Below are 16,054 nucleotides of genomic sequence, written 5' to 3'. Positions count from 1 at the left end.
CGCCTGCAGCCCAGGGACTGCTCTGCCTGCTGGCAGCTCGCCCTCCCCTCCCTGCTGCCAGAGAGGCAGGGAAGTTCAGGTGTGTGCACAACACATGGGTTTAAAGGGCCCTAAATTGAAGCGGTGTTTTTAAAAACCCACCACTTCAATTTAGAGCCCCCGTTTCATCTATACACGCCCTTATACAATTGCTCTGATGTGTCAGATATGCATCTTGCTTCTAGGGAGCAATAACGGAACTTTTGCAAATGATTTCACTAACAACAGATACAGACATCAGATAGAGCAAATAGAGGAGCATATATTTTTAGTATTTATCCTCTAAAATGAGCAGGAATTGAAACTGATTTAAATAAGGTTATTATAACTATGTGAATATTGGTTTCTGTTAATACAAATTAAAGAAAAACTTAAAAAACAACCTGTTCTGGGGACAAGGATTTCTAAAAAAAAATAGTGCACTGTATATGCATTATATGCAGCAGTTTTAGTTACTGATCACTAGTGCGCATGTGAAATGACAGAAGCATTTTACAGTAAAAATTTCTGTGGTGTTAGGATGGTCTTATTTACAAAGCAAAACTGGAGTGAGTGAACTGTTTTACCTTTGGTCAAAACACCAATAAGCATCAAGTCATTCAGATTTTTTGTTTTTTAAAAGAGAAAAAGCCATTCTGAAGAGTCAATGACAGCAGCAAAAACATTTGAGATTACTAAGTGGAGAGGAGCAGTAAAACACAGCTTCCCAAATTAAGGAGTCGTGGCAAACTCAGTTACTACAGATGGTATCTAACTGCAAAGGGGGGTTGCAAACCAACCAAAAATTGGGTTGCAACACAACAGAAACTAAGAACTACTGGACACAAAGAAGAGAGGCTCTTCTCCTACCTGTGAAGCCAATTAATGAAACAATCATATCTGGTAGCTCAGCACTTTCTAAAATGTGTTCAACTTTCCCCATTAAGAGTAGGGCTGAAGTTTCCTCTCAACTTCTCTTTAAAAAAAGGATAAATGAAGCTACGAACAGATACACATTTGAAGCTCTTCAGTGCTATACAGCAGATTCTTTGCATGCCTTTCAAGCTCCAGTGACTGTAGAGGATGGCCAAGTGAACAGCAGAGAGTGATCAGCACGTGTGACCCTGCTCTACACCCTTGCTGAGGGGCACAGCATGTGGGAAGGTAGGGGGAAGACAGCACTGTGGGATACCAGAGAACCAAGCAGCCCCTTCTTCCATCACACTTCATAGAGGATATAGAGGTTTTAGGAAGCCTTTCAAAAGAAAACGCTCCAAAGATGTTCCTTATTTATTGAGAATCATTTTTTAAATGCTTCTTTGGCTATGAACGTTATGCTTACTGTGTGGAATGCTTCAAATGTAACATCTGTCCAGATTAGAGAACTCGAACTACAGGCCTCCATAGTTGAATATATTAATAGAGTATGTTTAAATTAAATACACAATTAGAATAAAATTATTTAGTAATATATTTGGAACTTCTTGGCTGCGTCCAGGTGAGCGCGGACGTGCGGTATATAGTAGAGGTGCACCGATACATCGGTCCGTATCATAATTAGCACCAATAAAAGGAAAACAGACATTATCAGCAATTGGCTTTTTTTGGCTGACATGGCCAATAACGTCACTGATGAATGCTGCACGCATATGCACAGCTGCAACATGCACGCTGCCAGCGTGGCAGCTTGAAGAACAGCATCCAGCTAGTAAGTCTGCATGGAGGGGGCAGATTAAGGCCCCCATGGTCAGGGAGGGAGTGGGGCTGAGGCAGGCACTGCCCAGCTGAGGCGAGCTGTGGGACAGCTGCAGCTCTGGGGGGTGGGGGGCATCTCCGCAGAGAGGGGGCGGTTCCCGCCACTACGCACACCCCCAGGGGAGGCATGGGTGCATGTGCCCCCCAGATCTGTGCATGGGGCAAGGGCGGGCTGCTGCTGCAGGCTGAAGCCAGGGACAGTGCTGTGCTCTTCCTGGCAGGGGGTTTGGGCTGGGGCTGCCCAAGTCTGGGTTCCTTTTAAGATTCTGGAAGTTTGCACAAGTTATTAATTTTCAACCTGCCAAGACAAACAAAAATAAAAACTAATGGAATATCTTCAGTATGAAGAAGGGTGGCTGAAGGTACTTGGAAGAGCTAAAATCTACATTAAGGAGGATGCAGATTTTCCATGTTTTATACTTCACAAATATTGTGACCAGTGACCAGCCAGGCAACCTATGTTGACTGATGATCCCCCACTACTACTATTTTTACAAGGCACAGAAGTTACTTGAGGCTCTGTATTTAAGTTAACATTTATGTAGCATTTTATCACTTCAAAATGAAACAGGACTAACTTACAGTTGAGATCCGTATATTTGCTCTCCAGAGCTTGTACGTATGCTTCATATTGCTTCCACCTATTATAGGAGAGGAAAAGAAAAAACAAAAAATTTCTGAAACAGTTTGCTAAATCAAAAGTGGGTAAGTACTCAGACTACACATGTGTACCATAACTAAAAAAAGAAGTCAGGAGGAAAATATGCAACTATACCTTGTTTATAGGTTAAAAATAAGGAAGTTACTTTTAGCCAGGAAAAAGGTTTAAAACTCTCAGCTCAAAAGAAAAACTTTCAGCTTTTAGAAAGACACTAAACAAAAATTACAAAGAAGCCAAGAGGAACTGTTTGTGTTACCATGGACAAGTGCACAAACCCTTCATCATTTAATTATAAATGCAGGGAATATTTTATTTAAATATACGGTCCCTCAAAACAATCAAAACATTAAGTTCAGTAACACTAAGAGGATATGAAAAGTACAAAGACAAACAGCAGATGGTATGTCAAGATATTATTCATTACAAAGGAATTAGCATGCAATGAGGTTAAGAAACCACCAAGCTATTGAAACAGCTCAAAATTAATAATGTCTAAAGTTAACGAGCCAAATTTGACTAGTTTAGGCCAAAATAGTCATTGTGACTATTAATGTTAGCCATCTTTACCATAGCCAGGGACAACCCATGCAAATAATCCATGAATTCAGGGAGACGCACACTAGATTAGACTTCTGATGAAAGCCACCAACCAAACACCAAAGTTTACAATAATAAAACTCTGGTCAGGTCAGAATCTTGGCCAAATTCTTAAGATGGGTGCCAGAAACTAGACTTCTGGATCCATAAAGGCACTCTGCTGCCAACTGAGATCCTGCCCTATGAAGAACTATTAAAATCTTGTCTTATTTAGCTTGGCAAAACAAGCGTTGAGAGAGAATGATCCCTCTATAAAAAGCTCAAAGGAGTAAACACCAGAGATAGAAAGAACTATTTAAACTGACATTGTTATAAGAACAAAAGAGTATAAAAGCTGGCCACTAATAAGTTTAGGCAGGAAATTGGAAGCTTTTAACTTTTAGAGGAACAAGGTTCTGGAATAACCTTCCAGGAATACTGGAGATAAACAACTTAATTATAAAATCTGATAAATTTATGAAAGTTTTTATATCGGGGATAGGCAACCGCTGGCATGGGTGCCAGAGTGTGGAACCTGAAGACATTTTGCTTGGCACACATGCCTTTGGCAGGGAAGGGGCTGGGGCTACATGGTCACAACAAGGATTAGGCCCTTCGTGGCTCCCTCACCATCCGACCCAGGCATGCCAACATGTTACAAGTTGAAGTTACAGATGTTTTTGGCACTCTACGCAAAAATGTTGCAGACCCCTGTATTATAGGATGCTACTGCCTGCAAGAGCATGGAACCAGACACAATAAACAAGGAGCCCACTTTCAAACCTATGTAATTAACTGAATGGGTGCCTTAAAGAGGTCTTATACAAAATAGCAAAGTCCAACAAAAGAGAATAGTTGACAATTATGAAAATCAGCAGTTTCAAACTTCTTCACACAAATCAACAAAATCCTTGCAGCTTCTCCTTGCTTATAAATATGCAAAGTGCTTTCCCTTTTGCCATGAAGTCTGAAAAAATAATGCACTTTGAGGTAAAATTATAAAAATTCAGTTGAAAGAGAGGGAGTGATCCATCTCCAAATAAAAATTTTAGTATGTCTGAGATCACTTCACTTATCTCCTACAAAAAGCCCCCAAGAAACCTAGGTATTGGTAAGCCATGCTCTTACACTGAAAGAGTTCTTTGTTGAAGACCTGCTTCAATAGAAATCCCAAGTTTGACTCAAGCCAGGTAGGTATCAGTTAAGATTTGAATTACTTTATATACCAATTCTACGAAAACAACACATCATATCCATTCTTGATCTTATCTAAATCAGGAAGTTTTCTTTAGGTCTCAAATCCAATGCCCCCCCCCCAAATCTTAAACATGTACAGTTAAAGGACTGTGAATACTGAACATACCCTAACCTCAGGTATTAAAAAAGGCTCCAAAATATTTCAGCCAGTTCCTTGCAAGAGATTACCTTAAAATCTAAATTTAAATATAAACAATTAGTTTTCATTTCATCCCTTTATTTAAACACTGTTCCACTGCACTATATACACCTTCAGACAAAAAACAAGATAGATAAGAGAGTATCTACAGAATAGACAAATCACCTTAATATTCAAGTTTTATGGCACACAAGGAAGCACCTTTATCTACTATTCAGAACTGTAGGGACTTTATATCAGCTCCATTCGAGATTCAGGAGATCTGAGCACAGGATGCTTACTGAAATTGACACTGAATGCTATTTAAAACAAAAACTTATCGTTCCCCAAATTTGCATTACGTAAGCACAAAACTAGACCACAGTGGTTCTCTCAATCCCAAATTAAGTTCAATGAATTCTAGAAAAAACTCTCCAGTAGACATGTCGTCCCGGCCAAGACTATCAACTTTTCCTATCGTCTTGGAAATAATCTACCAGAACGTCTTGAAGTTTGGAAAACAAACCACCAGATTGTGACTGCAAAGAGAAAAAACCCTTATACACACACAGATGACAAAACCACCTTCACATGTTACTGGGCAAGCTGGATAAGGGAGCATTTTTACTGAGGAGAGAAAGAAACTAGTCAGAGTGTTCTAGAGCCTTTGGGATGCCTGGAGTTAAAACATTCCTAAATCAGGAAGAACCCTACTATACAGCCAATCTTCAGTACCTCTGAAGGTCGAAACTCAAAAGCTAAGGAACACAACATCCAAGAATAAAAACCCTTCGCTGAGAACATGTCACTTTTCAGATTTTGCATGAAAACAATAATCCTTCCCTGCAACAGCCTCTATTCTCTTTTCCAGGTAGAACCTGTCTGCAGCAGAAGCTGCAGTAAGATGTTATTTTCCGCCAAGACAAAAGTCACTGAGACAGAACAGCACCATTACAAGGTGACAAAAGCCCTTCCAAGAAAATTCCCCACTATAAAGTCTAGGATGGCGACCACATGCAGCCTGCCATGATAATCTAGGAGGCATGTCACAACTCATTATTCAAGTAATTCATTAAAATGAGAAAGGACTCGAAAAGTAAAGCGAGTCCTGTGCCCTTACTGTACAGTACCTGGCTAACCTGCACAAGCACCTGCGTGTGCTATCCATTTCCCACTTCCAAACAAAGAAAGCTTACATCTCATCAGAGCAGATCCCATGAGGGGCAACTCTCCATTGAAAGTGTTCCCTAAAGGTGACCTTCAACAAAGTTCGAGTTGTGCACTGCTAGGCTACCGAGATTAGCACCCACAAGAAAAACAGCTTGAAGTGCAGATTTACTCAAAATGTTATAAATGTAAAGAGCCAGATTTCCTAATTTACTTAGATGTATCTGCTTGTTTTGTGCGACATAAATGCTATTTTTTTACCACTATAAATACAGCAAAAAGCTAGGAAAAAAAGGGAGATTTGTTTAATTTCTTGTTCTGCATAAAGCGCTGTATTTAACTTGAATATAAGATGACCTGGTATAGAAGACAACTGCCCAGTAATTAAGATTCTATATATGGAAAATGTATAAGTTTGTTATAATTCTCCAGGTATAGAATCTAATTAGAGGTTTGCCTTGATTTGCCACATCCCCCTGTCCCCCTCAGCAGGGAAAATAAATCTGGGAGTCAGATAACACTTTACCCTTTGCTGCCTCCTGCAGTCCCTGCCCCGCCCCTTACAGTCAGATCCTGTTCTCCCTGTGCACAAAGAAGTGAAGCAAATTTGAGAGCACTGACTTTGAAATAAACATAATTTACCATATAGGCAAATTAATGCAAGTACCCATAGACTCAGAATTGATGCATTTGACCTTTCTTGAAATTGCTTCAAGTTGTAGCACAGGTACTCCATAAACACACTTTTAAACAGCACTTTTGTACCTACTTATACATCATGCATTGTTTATTTATATAATAATATCATCATTATTATTATTAAATTATAAACAATGCATGATATTAGTCTAAAGCCAAAAGGCTCATGATTTACCATATAAGCTCACTGGGCTGGACCCTAGCAGTCAACAGCATTTCAAACCGTGGTGATCCCAAAGCCCAGCACTGCTCAGTATGTACATGTACTCCAGATACCCACTTCAAAGGATCTATTTGTTAGCTACCATCCCACCTCTCCCTCCACCATGACTGGAACCAGGTGTTCTTATCAGGAGTCCTGGGATCCTCTAAAACTTTATATGCAGATGAGGTGAAAGCCAACCTGGTCCAGCTCCATCTAGTGGAGGGAGGGACCACACTAATCATATGCAACAGGCTGAGAAAAGGCACAACAGAGGGATTCTGAGTAAACTGTTTGGGGCCCTGCTTCATGATGTCTGCCAGACATTCAAGGCAGGTGAAGAAACAGGAATCATTGGAAATGGGGAAGTAAGGCCCAGCTCAGCTATGGGAGTGAAGAAGTAAAAACGTATTCAAAGTAGTAGCTAACCATGACTTGAAAGAGTTAGTACTGAGAGGGATTGCATGCAACAGGCACTACCAATTCAGATGAACTGCACTAACCTATCCTTGTGGTAAGTTCTATGCTTATCACCATGTGGGTCTTGTGTTTTATAGTCATGCTCAGTGTTGGCTGTATGTAATCAATGTCATAGCTGGCTTCTATTTCTGAGCACATGCTGCTTTTGGCAGAAGTTTAATAATAGATAATGTATTTAATGACGTTTCCTTGTATGCAAACAAAACAAGACAAGGGGCTCCCCTCCATGCTGATTGGGAGAAAAATCTCATTTTATAGTCTAGTAGTGTCTATTAGGAGGCTTGCATAGTATTCCTTATTTGATCTGGCTTTTCTTATGCTTTTTTATTTAAAACTGAAGTGCCTTCTAGTATCAGTATCTTCCTCTCTGCATAGAAACAGTCTTTAAATCAAGACTGGATAGCCTTTTAGAGGTTTACTCATACAAATTAGGATAAATTATAGTTGTAACCGAGTGAAATTCTATGGCTGTGCTGTACAGGAGAAAAGACTAGATAATCTAATGATTTCTAAATTTAAAATGATTAATCTATAATTAGATATTTCTTAAGACTAATGTCATTCTTGTAATTCTTTGAATCTTTTCCCCATTTTTCAACATCCTAAAATAATCTGTACATTTGACTTTTCCTCTGGCTTGCCCCAGTCAAAAAGTATCTTATTTAATTCTACACCCTTACTTGTCCATATATACATTAAGGAGTGAAAAGCCAAAGAAACACAAGCATTAACAAAATAATCCTCTGAGAAGATGAGCACTGTTCCAAAACTGTTTTACTTACAAAAAAGAATTCACATCTACAAGTACCAAGAAGTGCATATTTGCTAGTAGAGCCTAATACTATAATTGACATTTTTAAAAGTATAGATCAGCACGGACATCTATCTTTATCCACTACTAGGAGACAGACCTTCAGAGTTAAGACTGCTCTCAGGCCTGAGCAACAAGATGACTGGAGTCAAGGAAATCCAGTTGCTTTTGCTTCTGCCAAAGCAGTTTCATCATAACTCTCTAAGCAACCTTCCCCAAAAGATGATTTGGGACAGTGTAATGATTGAGCATGTCAAGACAGCATCCTGAGCAACCATTTCCTAACCATTTTTAGAAAGCCGACATCTTGGCCTTTTCAAGAGAAATGAGTTAACAGTCAACTCCAATGAGTATTCCTAGCTATGTCCCCCAGCCAAGTGATAGGCTTACCTTGCAAATTGCATCCTGACTATCCTCCAAAAATCTCAGCAAACAAGATCAGTCAAAATCTGCAAGACTGTGCTTATTATGCTTATGTTTGTTAACACAGACATAAGCAGCCTGATCAAAATCAAGGCAGATTTTTCTGCAGAGATTTCCTTAAACAGTAATCTCTGGCTAAGAGTATAACCCTATGGAAGCAAGCAGGAGGAGATAACTAAGAGGAGTTCTCTCCCAAGTTGACTACCAGACACAAAATGCCAAGAGCAATGAAGCAAAAAACTAAAAATATATTTATAAAAATGACTCTCATACATCTACAAAGCAAATGAACAAAAATGGAAACAGAAAATCAAAAGGGCAAACGCATGTTAAACTATAATAATACAGTAACTGCAACTAGATTAACAAAGCATCGAAACCACTGGTGAAAGCGAGGCAGCAGCTTTAATAGTAACTATGAATACAAGGGTACTATTCAAGAAAGGCATGAATTTTAACACAGCATCCCTCCACTTGTTAAACTGTAACAGCAACAGCTCTAAATTAGTTATGAATACAGGAGCAATAATCAAAACACACACCAAAAACGCATTTTAAGCAAAGTTTCTGCTCCTTCAAACACAGCTCTCATAAAAAGGAAGATAACCGACCATGGTAAAATGGTATTTCCCTGAAACCAAAAATGCCATTTTAGGAGTGTTCCTACATGCACAGGCTACTGTAATAAACCTCTGATTGTTCCTGGATGAAAAAAGATTTAGTTAACCAGACTGTTCATCTCAGAACTTTGAAGATACTATGGGAAAGAAAGTTTTAATCTCTTGCACAGCCAGAATTTTAAAATGTATGCTTCAGCTACTCAGATTTAGAAACAGACTTCCACTGTTACAAATCTACCTGGCTTCCTTCTCACTGCAGAAGTTACAAGTGATTAGCATACCATATTAGCAGCACAAAGCCAAAGGAAAGAAAGTTTTGGACATTCATCAATAATCGAGTAGAAGAACAAAAACAGGTATTTCAATATAGTGCAATCACATACACCTTAAATATGAAGAATGAGAATACTGTGTGAAGTTATAAAAGGGAATGTAGACAACTGCACTGCATGGCCTGCCTGACTAGACATTAATTACTAGGTGATTATGTTTGGGTTTGTAAACTTTCACCTCACTGCCCAAAACAAATATGGAAACTTTGATAATCCTAACAGCTTTTCAACAAAGAAGTTACTAGTCCACAAAATTTGCTCCAGATATATTACCATAGCAGGTGCACACAAACTTTATTCACCAATAAAAATCTACTTAGCCCAGGCTAGTGAAAGAGCAGATATAGCTGGGGGTGGGTTTGCTATTAATCACTTCAAAAGTGGATAAAAACATTTTAATTGAATATATTAGAACAAATTGTTCTTGAGCAATTTGTTTAAGTTTAGATGCTTTGCCCAGCATTTCTTCCAACATCATTCCTTCTCTCCTTCGGTCATGGCTTTCCCCATATCTGTATCAATAAAGGGACAGCAGCAAAGGGAAATGTAATAGAACGCCAACCTTTAAAAAGCTGAAGCCTGCAATTTGAAGCTTCTAACACTACATTAGGAGCAAGGAGGGAGAGAGAGAGAGGGAGAGGGGAAAAAAGAAAGAATAGTACTGCAGTGCCACTTCCTAAAATCAGAACCTATTGCAAAACCATAAGATCTTACTGAGATGCCCATATGCCTTTATAGTTTTGTCTTCTCTGCTGATAGCTTCCCTCCCTGTTTTTATTTTTCTCCAATACATTTGTAGGGTCAAAAGGAGCGACAGTGATTAAGATGAACTGGGTATGCAACTGCTAGTACATCTGCAGTCTCATGCAGAACGCATATGCTTATCAGGCTTATGCTACAAAACCTGTAAAGAGGAGACAAGCAAAGCCAACGTGAAGATGCGATTTCCACAGTAAGTGCTAGAATCTTCAACTGGTATTAGACGCTCTGCATAGCAACAGAATAGACCTGTGTCTATAAAAACTAATGGATGGAGCACAGCATTAACCTAAGTCTAAACAGCACCAGACAACACCATTTTAACAAGGCACACCTGTTAGAAGTGCACCTGCATTAACAAAGCCCTATGCACACATCTATTTCTCTCCAAATCAAAAAAAAAAAAAAAAAAAAAAAAGGCTGTGTGGAACTTCTGGTAAATGATTTAGCTTTCAAAGATGTCACTAGATTTTAGTGTGTGAAGTCTATCTAGTTAATGGACATATTTATTTTATTCTCCATTAGAAATAAAAATATTATCCATAAACCATCTGAGATGCTCTGTATACATACAAAAAATGAAAATTCTCAAAAGGCACCAGAGAGGAATTAAGACATCTTATAAGTATTCTAAGAAAAGACTTCAGGTAAATCACTGGCATTCCTAAATATTAAATATTAAACTTGAATATTACCATTTAGTAAATATCCTGATACCCGAGGAAAAGAACAAGCAGACAGACAATTAAAGGAAGAAACCCCGCAAAAGATGAGAAGAGACCTATGCCAAAAGTGGAAGATAATATTCTTTTCCCAGCCACTACATGAGGGAATTTTAAAATTGTTTCAAAACTATTAGCCAGAATCTAAGGTTTTTTAAACAGAAGTTGCACTATATTTTATTATTATTAATTCAGTTAAATCAGTGCAATTGTGTGGACAGTGAAATTAATTCACAACAAAATGTTGCCACTGATCAAGAAGTGGTTAATTTTATGAAAAAATTATAAAAACATGAAATGTAAAGAATTTGATTTCTTTTAAAAGCAGTTGCCTCAACCAAATCATAATGCAGCAGTAAAACTGAAATATACACTCCATTAATAATCTTATATTCCAGATAGACAACCTCACCTTAAAACCAAACTTTATCTGGTGTTTACACATCTATATTGATAGCCAGTTAGAAATACAGAAAGACATTTCTGATCTACATACACATAACTTTGATGAAGGTCTGGTAAGAATCTACTTCTTAAGATTGTATGTATAATCTAGTCTCGTTTTCTGACCTACCATGCTATAAATCAAACAGCCTATTTATTACCAAGCAGTATAGCAATGATAGGGATTTTATTAAATCTTAAATTAACAGCCAAATATAGAATTTACTGTGGACCCAATAAACACACATGTGAAAAGGAAGCATTGGCAATGCTACTAAACCCAATGTCATCTAGGCCTGGCTAAATTAGTTTGAGGGGCAAGGATTTGTTGACAGACATAAATGAGTTCATACCCATCAAAAGCTTTACATGTGTGTGTAAAAGTAGAAGGCTATTTTGCTAAATTAATCATAATTGGCTTTTTATAGCATAAATAAATTAGGTACTGACTTGTCTATACTAGGAAATGAATGATCCATTAGCTGACAGTGGTTGTCAGGAAAAATTTTAATACTATCTTCCCACATTTAAGTGGTTTAATGGCTAGTATATATGCTATAAAATGTTCATCTACAAAGCCAAAAGGAGCCTTACATGCCAGGACTGCTCCTGGCACTGCCCCCTCCCTGCCCCACAACACCAGGATTGGACCTCAAGTCCTGATACTCCACCTGCATGCTAGGACTGGGCTCTCGGGTCCAGCACCACCCCTGTATGACCCTGTACAATGAGATTTGGCATCCAGCATGCAGGGCTTCCGGCTCCCCACAGGCCTAAAACTTTGGCAGCAGGGAGTACGGCCACTGCTCCCCTGCCACAACATTCTAGACCTGTGGGGAGCCACATAGGCCAGATCTGGCCTCCAGGCCAGGAGTTGAGCACCCCTTATTTATACCCTTACAGAAAGAGATGCATTTAATCAGATTCTATCACTTATGACATTGGCTTTAATCTTGTGTATTCTAACAGCTAAACAATACAATTTAAAAAGGGCATCAACTGCTGCTCACAATGACCACCAAGAATATTTTTCTAAGTGCACACCGAAAGAAAAAAAAAAACAAATTATTCAGGCATAGACCAGACAGCCTCAAATGTGTATGTAATTTGTTGTATCAGTTGAATTTACAGACCCTTGCAACCTGCCACTTTATCACAATACAGGAAATGTTATGGCTAAATTCAGTTTTCTAAGTTTCTAACCATTTTCCTTACTAATGCAATATTTGAAAAAGCAAACCAATCAGGATGGATATTCGAGCACTGATCCCACCCCCAACCCAGGAGACAGTAATCCATAGGACTCAGGAAACAAACTACTGATTTTCCCCCCGACATCCGGGTGACGTTAGAACCAATTTCTGTCTTTGGGATTAAGCACTGCCAGACTGCTGAAAGATCCCTCCTAAATAGCCACCTGCAGCAAAGCCAGCAACATCCTCCCTATGAGGATCTGCAGATGACCCAATGCACTGAAATACAGTACTTCTGTATTTTAATCCTGTCTTTCATATTCTAATCCTCCTATGCACTTATTATTTTGGCCTTACTTTACACATTTAAATCAAATATATTTACCCAACTCATAGAAATACAGTGATCATGCTAAAACAATTACCATGTACAATATACTAAAAGCCAACCACTATTTCATCTATTCGGCATCTCAGTGCTATCCTGTTCCACTATGCTTGAACCCCTGAAAAACCATTTATAAATTACTTGGAGTTTCAGATCAGCAGAGACTTCCTATGCCTGAAGAAGAGAGACTGTGCCCAAAAGCTTGCTTAGAACTTTTGTCCAACTACTCAGTTGGTCTAATAAAAGATATCACATCTACTCAAAGAACCTTTTCTGCCATTTATAAGAGACTCCTCCCCACTGATTTCTGTGATTCAGTCTTAAAGCTAAGGCTGACACCACATTGCAAACAGTAGATATGTTAATATGCTTTTTTCAAAAACTCATGCAGGGTGGAATAAGATCTCAATCAGATGTCTATCAAGTGGAATAGGAGTTGGTCCTAAGCATCAGAAGTTACCAACGTGCCCCATGAGGACTCTAGTTTAGAACTGCTCACATATAGCAGTAAATAATAAAAATATTAACTCTACGTACGATTAGTATTACCTAATATTGTACGTGACCAGTGTATGGAAATGTTGAAAAACAGAGCCATCAATCCTAATCTCTACAATAAACCATAGCTACAGAGAGTCAACATTACACTTGTTATCACCAACCTCTCCTAACAAGAGATACAATAATCTATTCTTTGGAACAATTCATTTTGGAAACAAATAATTCCTCTTTAAATTTCCAGCGAATTCATCTAGGATGTCATTTTTCCTCAGTAAACTCTTTGATGATATTTCTCTTGTAATTAAAAAAAAAAAAAAAGAAAAAAAGGTAAGCTACCAGTTTCTTAACTTAAATGATTATTTCAAAACCTACAACAGAAGTGTTCTGTATGGCACAGAGCTATAATGAAGGTCAGGGAGGTTTTCAAGACAAGGACATCACAAATGACAGAAAAGCAAGAGATTCTATGTTTCCTTTGAGAATTTGGGGTTAAATTTTGATTTAAAAAAAGTTACTGCTTTTACGGCATAAGACTGTTTAGTACTTTACCTTAGGATCAGTTCATCTCTAGGCAAAACCTTAAAATCTGCTTCACTAAGGCGAACCTATAGAACAAAAACAGAAATCACAATTTAACTACTTTCCCCTGCTGCCAAAATAAAAGAAAGATCAAAGTAAATACTGTGTCAAACTTACTTTCTTTGGGAGTGGTTCTTCATTAGTCATTGTGAACTCTGAGAAAGGGGGGGAAAAAAAGTTACTTATTTTGATTTGGTTCAGTTACTGTTTAAGGACTGTTCTGTCACCTATAGCCTGACATTGCATTATGTTCCTGTCAGTGAGGACAGATGACTGAAATACACACACACACACACACACACACACACACACACACACACACACGACTGAAGTACATACACGCGTGCACACACAACTAAAGTACGTACACACACACTTATCTACACCGCAGCATTGACATTCCACCACACCCAACCTGCAGACACACCTGAAACCCAGAGGCATGCCATAAAGCCACTCTGGGCTCACCCCCAGCAACTGCTCTTAAGTGTGTGCTCCAGAGGAGCCTCATCAGCAAGCTCCTGGATTTAGAGAGGTGCCTGCAGGAGTGAGCAGGCCTGTTTTGAGCAAAGGATTGAACTAAACGACCTCCTGACCTCAGACCTCTTAAGAAAGGGAAGTATTTCCCCCCCATGGTTCCATTTGTGGACAAAAACCATGACCTGAAATTTTGTTTCAATCTGTGAAAGCTTTGAAAGAATTAGAGCCACATAGTCCTGACTTTACCAGCTGCTGGTAATCCTCTACCTGCTGTCAGCCAAAAGAATCTCAAATGAATCCACGTTACAGGAGGGAACAAAGTGACCCCTATATTCTGGTGGCCTACTAATCTCCACTATAAAACTTGTTGCAGGTACGTTTTAGTAATGTGTCCAATATTCAGATCTGACCTTAGAAATCGAGCAGGGAAGTAGCCCCAGGGTTAGAGAAAGGTCTTTTGTTTTTTTTCCCATCGGTTAAGATATAAACTATTAAAGTTTTCCCATCAGCTAACTTTGTTCAAGAAAATACTGGCAACATACCCAAGTAAAACCAAATACAGACATCCTAAAGAGCAATGCAAATATTGCTGCAGTGGCACACTGGGAATACTGGGTGCTAGTGCATTAGGAAAGAGCCAATGCAAAAAGAAAAAGAGATTCTCCAGCTCGTAGACCCAGCACATCACATGCCAGCTGAGATAACTGCCTACTGACATCCTGTAGCTCAAGTGGCAGAAGCCTGCTGCAGCACTGAAGCTTTAGAATGGAAACCCAGCTGATGATCCTCCATGAATAAAACCCTTTATTTTTTAAGACTAGACATTTCCCCTCAAAATATTAGATGTTCAGGCTACAAAGCCAAACATTCTGATTTAAGAGGTGACAGGTATACCTGACCTAGGCAACCATAATAGTGTGCCCCTGGGGCATGTGCTTTACAATACGCTATTAAAACATGCCATTTTTTCCTATAGGTACAAGGTCACTGAGTGCACAGGATGAAAACATAGGGGGCAGAATTCAAGTTGCATGAAAAACTATAAAACTTGACATTCCTTCACTTCCTGTTGCTTGGTTTTGAAACCCAAGATGTACTTAACACAGCCTGTAGGGTGGTGTTTTGGTTGTGGTTTTTTGTTTTGTTTTGTTTTGTTTTTTTTTGGGGGGGGGGGGGAGAAGCGCTGTTTGGGGTTTTTTGAGCGTTAAATGTTTATAAATGTCACTCCTGCACCAACCCTCTACCACAGGCAGCAGCACTGGCCCCATCTGGAGAAGCATTAACAAGTTCCTCAAATCTGGCAGGACTGAGAGCACCGCTTCGAGTTAAAAAGCCAACCCTGGATGTTTTGCACGTGCTCTTTTGGCAGTATATGGCTGCATTCAGCAAGCTGACTGAAAACCCGGCTGGAGTGGACACCGTCGGGGTCTTCCTCTCCCCTGGGAGCGAGGAGTCGGCAGGGGCAAACCCCCCCTGCCACAACAGTCTCTCCGGAGAACGGACTCGGTGCTTCCTTGAAGGGAGGGGGCGAAACGCCCAACGCATCAGCTCATCCTCCTTCCCTTTTGCTCCCCACCACCCACCCCCTGCTCCTGGCGGGGGTGTCCAAACCCCCCCTGCCACAACAGTCTCTCCGGAGAACGGACTCGGTGCTTCCTTGAAGGGAGGGGGCGAAACGCCCAACGCATCAGCTCATCCTCCTTCCCTTTTGCTCCCCACCACCCACCCCCTGCTCCTGGCGGGGGTGTCCCCCTCCCGCCAACCGCCCCCGCACGTGGGGGGAGGAGGGGCTGCAGGCCGCGCACAAAATGGCTGTGGAGGCCTCGGCTCGGCCCGGGCGGGTCACTCACCTCCCCCCGCGGCGCGGAG

The 16,054-nt window shown here is 39.8% G+C and overlaps 1 protein-coding gene across 4 annotated transcripts in view; it reads right to left on the bottom strand.

The window, feature by feature from the left end:
• Positions 1-16,054, bottom strand: part of WTAP (WT1 associated protein) — a 43,360-nt gene that overhangs the window by 20,880 nt on the left and 6,426 nt on the right. For 3 of the 4 annotated variants that reach the window (XM_006021916.3, XM_025201981.1, XM_025201982.1), the window contains exons 2-4: positions 13,823-13,860; positions 13,676-13,731; positions 2,356-2,414 (exon numbers count right to left, since the gene is read on the bottom strand). In XM_006021916.3, the coding sequence (XP_006021978.1) occupies positions 2,356-2,414; positions 13,676-13,731; positions 13,823-13,852 (145 nt within the window). In that variant the 5' untranslated portion in view covers positions 13,853-13,860. Of the gene's footprint in view, positions 1-2,355; positions 2,415-13,675; positions 13,732-13,822; positions 13,861-16,035; positions 16,049-16,054 lie in introns of those variants that run through there. The other variant, XM_006021917.1, reaches the window with a different exon arrangement.

Source organism: Alligator sinensis, unplaced genomic scaffold (genome assembly GCF_000455745.1).
Source record: "Alligator sinensis unplaced genomic scaffold, ASM45574v1 scaffold682_1, whole genome shotgun sequence".
NCBI classification, from domain to species: Eukaryota; Metazoa; Chordata; order Crocodylia; family Alligatoridae; genus Alligator; species Alligator sinensis.
The sequence above is the reverse complement of the archived record's forward strand: the minus strand, read 5'-3'. Positions and strand labels throughout refer to the sequence as shown.